The sequence below is a fragment of the Merops nubicus genome, unplaced genomic scaffold, assembly GCF_000691845.1.
Source record: "Merops nubicus isolate BGI_N331 unplaced genomic scaffold, ASM69184v1 scaffold10181, whole genome shotgun sequence".
Classification (NCBI taxonomy): domain Eukaryota; kingdom Metazoa; phylum Chordata; class Aves; order Coraciiformes; family Meropidae; genus Merops; species Merops nubicus.
The window spans coordinates 1-9,121 of NW_008587584.1; the positions used below are offsets into that span (position 1 = coordinate 1).

Sequence of the window (9,121 nt, forward strand, 5' to 3'; positions counted from 1 at the left end):
CCGCGGCCCCGGAGTTGAGCCTCGCCTTGCCTTGCCTCGCCTGTGCTCTCCGGAGGCAGCGTGCCCGGTCGGTGGCTGCGCGTAACTGGGAGGTTAGCGCGGGGTCCCTCCGTTCCCCCCGCGGTTTTCTCGTGTTCCCTCAGTGCCCGGAGCGCTTCAGCGTTGGGTGCTTCCAGTTACCTGACCGAAAACTGCTGGTGGTCTCTGTAAACCCTAGTTATAACTTGTGGCAGAAAAGTTGTTAAATAATGATCTGAAGCTGCGTCTCCTGCCTGGTGTCAGGCTCGAAAGAATTAACGTGATTTTGAGACTGTATTACGTGGGTATTTGAGTGGGGGAACGTGTTTGTACCTCTTGGCAATGACACAACTGCGTCTGCTGCTCACACTTCAGGGAGAAAGTTGAGAAATCGATAATGTTTTGAAATATAAAGCAGAAACTAAAACGTTGGTTTATGCCTATGAAGGACAGTTTCTTGTATAGTGTTTCAAAATATTGTTAAGTTGTATCAAGACAGAAGACTTCATAACTTGTGGTAAGAGCCACACACACATTCTCCAGTTCAAAATTTTCTGGGGAATACATTTAAGTCTCTTGATCAGGCTGGGCATGCATGTTCAGATGATTATTTCACAGTAACTTTGTTTGCTCCATCACTAAACGGCTCTCACAGTAGAGTTTTATGTTCTTTTTGTAGGAATGATGCATACGCTTGGTTCTCAGCGAACAGTAACTCTATACTTCATACCATTTACCTGAATTCAGCAGATTAATCCTGCTCATTGTTTAACTTCTTCCCTTCTCAGTTACCCATAAGCGCGAACTGTTAGTGGTTTTGTTTCTGCAGTTACAAAGTACCTCATTCTTGTCTCTGCAAACTTCTTATTTTGTAACTTTGCTGAGTACTTTGGGAGTAAAGTACTTTTGACCCTGCTCGATTGCAGTGTGAATAGTTGCAGTGACTTTAATTTGCAGACGTGGAAAAACAAGGACACTGTGGAGAATGTGCTGCTTATTTTATTTATTTAAAGGCATGGCAAGGATTGCTGTTATATTTGGGTGGTTTCCCATCATGGTCATTCATAGAGTGTCTGAAGGAAAAGGCAGATTCTGTATATATGCCAAAATGGAAAGTGATACTGGACCCTCATGGGAGTGCAGAGCAGGGGAGCACACAGAGGCTTGACTGTGGAGTGGGTTGTGTGCAGGTGTGTAGAAATACTGGTAGTGGACTGACTTTTTGATTTGATTTATGGAATAACACAAAAATCAGTGAAGTTTATAAACAACTGCTCTCAGTCATCTCTAGGACTGATTTCACTACTGTTAGCACTGCCCGTGTAGGAATTCCAAGCTTCTTGTAAAATTTATTGACTTCAGTCTTTCTGGCTTGGTTCTACCTTGGGTTTGCTGAGGTCGAAGTAATTTGTATTTATAGTCTGGGGATTGGTTTTATTTTCTCAGAGTGCATGTTTGTCTCCTTTTATGTGGTTTTTAGTACAGGTTTAGGTAGATGCTAGTGTTGTTTATGATGTCCTCCTCATACAATCAGAAAGTTTTGTAGTGATAATTTCTGTTATGAAGCCACATGCAAATCTTTGAGTTTTCAGTGGAGTTTTTTTTATTTATAAAATAATTTTATAGATGAAAACTGGAAGAAAATTAACTTTTAGTTTGTAGAGAGCTTTATTGTTCACACTGTAACTGCTGTTCTGTAATGTTAGAGATTGTAGTGAATAAATCTGTCTTTGGAGGCTTATTTATTTCAAAGCATTTGTTTTTAATACATCCACAGCTTTTATATTCCAACACACCATCTTTTGCTTTTTTTGCTAAATTTACCAGCCTTCAGTAATGGTTAAGAATGGACTGGTTGGATTTTGGGTGACAGGGGTACATAGGAGGTTAAATCTTTACAGACATTTCTTTAAGAATTTTATTTTTTTTTCCAGATATAAATGAAGAAATGTTAAATAGGACATGAGAAAGAATTTAAAAGCAATGTAGATTATGGAGTTAACTTTTTTGTTGTTTAATGCCTGGTCAGAAAAATAAGTCAACCTAAATTAGACTAGGGCTCAGAGAGAGCTCCTGTTTGAAGTGTATGCTGAAAAGTAACTTAATAAAAGGGATAGATTTGCCAAATTCAGCTTCATTATTTTTGGTGGCACGTGGAATTCTTCTAAATGGAAAACTGTTGGAGTATTTAGCTTCTGTTTAATATAGACTAATACACAGAAAATGCCAGATGTCTTATTGTGTTTTTTTTTTTTGTGATAACTCTTTTCCTTTAGTATCCAACACGTGTATGGAGCTCAGCACCCGCCCTTTGACCCGTTATTGCATGGAACGTAAGTTAACCCAATACTTAAATATTCCTGGTGATTTTGATCTCTGCCTTCTCTTCTTTTTTAATTCCCTATGGCTATAAACTTGTTGTTAATCTTCCTTTTTCAGTTTTGGTCATAATCTTGACTTCTCTGTTCTAACTTCTCTTTTGTGACTTCTGATGCTTACCCTATTGGGAGCTACAAATCAGCTGTTCAGGTCTTAGGTAACATAGATTGCCAGGCTCAGCTGTCTCTTTGCAGCACCTTATAAATTGGAAATTGTATGGTAAATACTAATCTTAATTTATGATTAACTTAACTAGCCAATGAAGTTTACAACCAAGGTGTAGGTGGCTTTCTTTTGTGCGGTTTCCTGTCGATGGGCTGACTTTGTCTGTCTATGAGAGAGAAGAATCAGGTTGTGGTGGAGGTTGTTTTGAGACAAAGGTGGCGTTTTGCTTGTGAGTGAGAGGACATAAGGTAGAATAGATTTTTTTATCTTATGGCTGAGGTTTTCATAAAAATGTTGCATTCTGACAGTTTCTGCTTTTTATATTTTGCTTTATTGTTGGACAGAGTTTTCCTGTTTGTTTTTTGATACATTTCACAGTTCCTTGAAATCAGCATTGCTGTTAAAATGTTGGTGTATGTGAGATTTTTGGGAAAATTGTATGACCAATGAAATGACTGATCTAAAGCAGTAAAGTCAAAAAATAATGTTAGAAGGAAAAGCATTGGCTTGGAAGGAGATCATGCTTCTAGTGGATTTTTTTCAAGGGCTGGTTTGAAATGGCAGAAGTAGTAAACATGTGCTACTTAATTTTCAGGTGATACAAAGTTGAAGGTAGTTGATGTGTGATCTTGAGGACTGAAGAAAAAACAGTGGGGTGAATTGGTTCAAAATGTGGAGTTATAAAGAGAGACCCTCTAACAGAAGCTAGAAGCTTATTGTTTGAAACCTTGACAGAAGGGGAGAAAGACCTTGCTGTTTGAGACAATGACAGCAAGGTGGGGGAAAGCTTTGGTGTTGTACAACCTGTTAGGAAAGGTGTTTCCAGTAATGCACAACAGAAGCATTACTGACATTGTATGAAGACTGTATGAGAACTTTTTCTGACTTCCAATTCTGGCTGCGTGAACAGAGGAGAGGTAAAGCAACACGGGTGGAAAGACAAGGGCCAAGGCATTCACACTTTCTTCTGGCTTTTTTTTTTGGGGGAAAGCTTTGGTGTTGTACAACCTGTTAGGAAAGGTATCTCCAGTAATGCATGACAGAAGCATTACTGAAATGAGAACTTTTTCTGACTTCCAATTCTGGCTGCCTGAACAGAGGAGAGGTAAGCGAACACAGGTGGAAAGACAAGGGACAAGGCATTCACACTTTCTTCTGGCCTTTTTTTTTTTTTCTTTTTGGAAGCAGTTGGGGGAAACTCTCACAACTTTATGCCCTACTTAGCTGCCATCTGAAGGGAGGTGTGATTCCTCTGCATTCCTGTGAGAACAGGTGCCAAACTAGGGAGGAATACTTGGTTCATCTCTTATGCGGCATGTTGACAGAAGGACAAAAGGTTAGGGGCTGGTCAGGATACACTTAGAGTAGTAACTATTGGAAATACTATGTCTATGAGAAGAGCAAAGTTCAGAAGCAGATCTGTGCTGGAGTTCCTGAATGGAGAGGAATGACAGATTTAATGAGTTTTAAGGTGAGAGTTGATTTGTTTGTGACGGTAACTGTGTTAGGTGATTGCTTGTGATGACTAAGGAGTAGATCTGATGACTTGATTACTGCCCCTGTGTTGTTAGGCAGCAATTGCATTGAAAGGCCTGAAATTCCTACAGAAGTTGATGAAGCAAGAGAAGTGCAAGGTGTCCTGTGTATCTTACAAACTATTCCAGTAGTATTCTTTTTATTTGATTTGGGGGTTAATTTTTTTTTTAAGGAAAGGAAGGATTTTTTTGGCTTCTATTGAAAGCCAAGAAGAATCAGCTTTTACCTGTCCTTGTTCTCAGACATTCAGCTGTATGTTATCAAGGGTTGATATAGAAGTAACATGAGTGGAGGGAGATAAATATTTGCTAAATGTTTATCAATATTAAATATAACATTGATAAATATATGTTAAGTATGGACTTCTGCTTTTTGACCCTATCCATAGTGTTTTGCTTACACCATTGCTAGTTCTGTAAATATTTTTTTATTGATTTTTGAACAGCTTGATAAAACCAGGTTCAAAGCCACCTACAACTCCAGTGAAATCAATATTACATTGATAAATATGTTAAGTATGGACTTCTGCTTTTTGACCCTATCCATAGTGTTTTGCTTACACCATTGCTAGTTCTGTAAATATTTTTTATTGATTTTTGAACAGCTTGATAAAACCAGGTTCAAAGCCACCTACAACTCCAGTGAAACTAAAGAAAGTCAGCACTTTCCAAGAATTTGAAAGTAACACAAGTGATGCTTGGGATGTAGGGGATGATGATGATGAACTCTTAGCAATAGCTGCTGAAAACTTAAATACAGAAGTGGTCATGGAAACAGCTCACAAAGTAATTCAGAATCACAGCAAGCTACAAGAACAGCATAAATTTCAGGAGGAACATCTACAGGAAGAAAAACAAGTAGAGTCTGCAGAGCTGACTTCAATTGCATGTGGTGATAATAGGCTCGTTAAATCAGTCAGCGAAGGTCATACATCAGGCTCATCAGGTATGTTGCAAAATGGAAAAGATGTAGAAGATGAAATGCAGAGAGCTATAACATTTGTGCTTTAGGATATTAACCCCTTCCCAACCTTTTCCTAATACCACAGGTGAATATTATGAACATTGATTTGAGGGAGGTGCTGCATGCCACACTGAACTGCAAAGCACATTTGTGAGAAATGCGTAGATGAGGACAAAATAATTAAACTCTTTTGTTCTCAGCCTTAATGCATCCTTGGTTTTGGCAGGAAGTTGCACTGTTGAATGCATTTTAATGTTTAACTGCACCAAGATGTATGCAATCAATTACATTCCTTCTATTGTGAAAAACTTATCAAAATGCTACTGTCATTGGAAAAAATGGAGGAAACCATGTGTGTGGACTGGGAAGTTCACCCTTGTGATCTGGTCTGTGTTTTATGTATAAACTTTAAAGTAACCAATTGCAATGATTTCAGAGTCCTTTATTTACTTTTTAGAATTGTCAGGGGCTTAGAAACAGCCATCAGTAGTACAGAGATTTCAGGAATCAATTAGCCTTGCTGTTAGCATGATCTCTAATTGATGTATTTTAACTGTAGACTCCTACTTGGAAGAGGAATGCTCCTTCTGCTAAATCCAAACCACCTGAAGTACAGACTTGTGCTATACCTGAGCTATAGCCAAAACATGATTCTATTTTAAATTTACAAATTAAAGTCAGTAGTAGTATTCTTACTAATAAGGCTAAGTGTTTTTTTTTTCCCTTCAGATAATGCTGGTGAAAATTCCTCCATGCAGAGATCACAGTCCCTTCCTCAGGCCTGCACACCTGCCTCAGTGGGAGGCGTGGCAGAGTACAGCACCTCAGTTACTCCTGCACTGACTGAGAGAGAAGCTTCCCGCCTAGACAAATTTAAGCAGCTACTTGCTGGCCCCAATACAGATCTTGGTGAGTATCTCTTGTAGGAGCTATGAATTATGTCTAAATTATTCTTTAACATCTTCCTGTTTGATGTACTGTTCTGCCTGATGGTTTGGTTAGGATCTAATCCTTTCAACATTTAGCATTGATCTCGCAAAAGAAAGGATGAAATTGAATGCTTGGAGTGTTCATGCTTGTAATATGCAATTTGCATGCATCCTACTAATGTGTTGGGTGTTAGATGGCTTCTTGTTCTCTTCTTACTCACATTATTTTTCCCTACTGGACTAATCTCTGGAGAAAAAAATGAAGTGTAATTAGCTGTGTTTAGTGTTAATGCCTGATAATGGAGCATCATGCAATATAAGAATAATTCCTATGCTTAGAAAAAGGAATGTGAGAAACGATGAGGCGTGGAAGTGTTACTGCTTGTCAATTCAGTGAGCATTCTTCATGCACACAGATTGATACAATAGTCTGTGTCTCCTCTGTGAATGCTGACAACATGTTAATGTGAAAACAAATGTATTGTCAGATAACTTGGCTGTTCCCTTTGTGCACTGGATTTTAACTGCTGAATTGTAAATACATGTGCTGGCTGGGTATCACAGAATCAAATGGTTTTGAATCCCAAGTGAAAATCTGGAGCAAGCTGAAGCAGTACTCTGCATTTGGAGAACTTGGCTGGTCACTTAGAAGTATGAGTTTAGGTAAAAATAATTAATAAAAGAAATTTGAGTTAAAACATGCTAGAAGGTATCTACAGGAACCTCTTACAGATGGAAGTAGAAACTTCATGTTTGCAGTTCTTAAGCTGATGCTTTCCTCCTCTGTAGTTGTCATGAGACTTCTTCAATATAATGTTGTCCAAGCTGTGGCTTTTCTGGCTTTTTTTTTTTTCCCCTTTCAGTGCCATGTCTTACTGTGAGATTGATACTGGTGATGTAGTACTATGGAAATAACACTAACTAGATGAGGCAACACTTCAGTGAGTTACAGGACATTCTTATAAAGTGCAACTGAATAAACTGAGGTGTTAAAACAAATTGCATATTTTAGATAAGCTTGAAAATGATGATCAAATATCATGTGTTCTTCCTTTGATCTGAGAGGTGTTATGAGCTGTGTGGTTGTGACTGATGTGAAAACTCAACTCTCAAGAGCGTTGTAATGATAGAAACCTTTGTTAGATGAGGTTACAAAGTCAGAGGGAAGACAAATTTAATTTAAACATATCAATTTCATTTCTACAGTCTAATTACACTGGAATACTTGCCCAGTAGATTAAATATAGGGCTGAAAATAAAATATTGTGGCAGGTCATGAAAGAAAGTTTCCACACTTATTCGGGATGCAGTCGCTCTGACTGTGGTGACAGTTTAGTCAATGTTAGTTAAAAGCCTAGGTTTCTTCTCTTTTCCTTGTTGAAATTCCTAACTCACACAGAAAAGTATATAGGAATAGGAAATTTGATTGTGTTGCTTTTGATATTCTTAAGATAATTTTAATAATCTTTCCTGTGGATAGGACTAAATAATGCCTGTTCTGTCTCTTTGTGGAAAACATGTTTGTTCTTGCTGTACAAACAGTAAGAAGCAGAATTCACACAGTTGTGAGAGTTAGAATTTTAAGTCCAGTTTAGATTTTTTTGATACCAATATTTTGACTTTTGTATCTGGGATATATCCAGTAGCATTTCCTAATACATCTGTAAATAATACATGATTTTTCTTAGTGAAAGAAATGTGCTCCTTATTGATGGCTTGCAAACTCTTGATGATCATGAAGGTCTTGGTAATAGATCATACGTGATGGTAGTGCTCAAACTGCAACACATGTATATGTTAGGGAAAGTGTGTGTATGCATATGTACATATGCCCATGTGTATCTGTGTATAACCAGCTCATCAGAATCTGATGTGTGCATCTGTGTGTGCATTTTTGGGAGATTTTTGGTTTAGCTCCATGTTACAATGAGGACTATCCTTAAAAAGGATTCTTGATTTAAAGAGACAGTAGTAGGCTGGGAAATTCATGTGTTGCATGGGGTGGTTTGTTTTTTGTTGTTTCTTTTAGTTTAAAAAGGATTCTTGATTTAAAGATACAGTAGTAGGCTGGGAAATTCATGTGGTGGTTTGTTTTTTGTTGTTTCTTTTATTTTTCTTCAGAGTAATACTGGAAACAGACTAAAGTAGAACTAGGTGCCAGGCTAATGTTGGTGGTAATGAAGGGACAGGTAGCTGCTCTGTTGCAGCTGGCCCATTTTCTTCCTGTGTATGTGATGTTATGGTATGTGTGGGTCTTTGTTTTGTGTTGGATCCACAGAGAGTTGGGTTTTGTTTGTCATGATGAATTAGTGAGTGGTTGTCTTGGAGACATTTTAGCAAATATTTCTGCTCATTTTTGCATATAATAGTGTTGGTTTTGCTTGGAAGTAGTAATAGCAGAGGTAAAGTTGACTTTTTCTTGATACAGTTTTGCATATTGTTGAAAGAGATGATTTGATGAGTCCTGTCAAAGAAATACAAAAACAAGTTGATCTGTGGAAGTGAAACAATATCATGTAAGTTTTCAGCTCAAGGCTTTTATCATAAGATGAAATCAATGTAGACTAAAAGAACAAAGTAATACAAATGAACTTGAAATCCTTTTGGTCACAGTTCACTAAACTTTATCCTGTAATGGCAGTGTAAAATGCAACATTAACCTTCTGTGTAAACTAGAGGTTGTGGGAGAGTGTGTTCTTTCACAAAAACAAAAAAACTCTCAAAAAGATGGGTTATGCATGTAAATTTATAAGTGAAGATTCTCTTAGCCATTGAAATCCACTAATACAAGAAGGACATGGACCTGTTGGAGCAAGTATAGGCGAGGGCTGGAACACCTCTCCTGTGAGGACAAGCTGTGAGAGTTGGTGTTATTTAACCTGGAGAAGAGAAGGCTCCAGGGAGACCTTCCTGCAGCCTTCCAGTATCTGAAGGAGGCCTCCAAGGAAGCTGGGGAGGGACTTTTTACAGGGTCTTGTAGTGATAGGATGAGGGGTAATGGGTTCAAACTGGAAGAGGGTGGATTTAGATTAGATGTAAGGAAGAAGTTCCTCACTGTGAGGGTGCTGAGACACTGGAACAGGTTGCCCAGGGAGGTTGTGGATGCTCCATCACTGGATGCATTTAAGACC

At 38.2% G+C, this 9,121-nt stretch overlaps 1 protein-coding gene across 1 annotated transcript; it reads left to right on the top strand.

The window, feature by feature from the left end:
- Positions 1 to 2,294: 2,294 nt before the first annotated feature.
- Positions 2,295 to 5,970, top strand: LOC103781258 (TBC1 domain family member 22A-like; the record flags this gene model as incomplete). Its single annotated transcript, XM_008948968.1, has 3 exons — positions 2,295 to 2,351; positions 4,703 to 5,043; positions 5,791 to 5,970. Coding segments are annotated over 3 exons (578 nt in total), but the record flags the coding sequence as incomplete, so codon positions are not given.
- Positions 5,971 to 9,121: the final 3,151 nt, after the last annotated feature.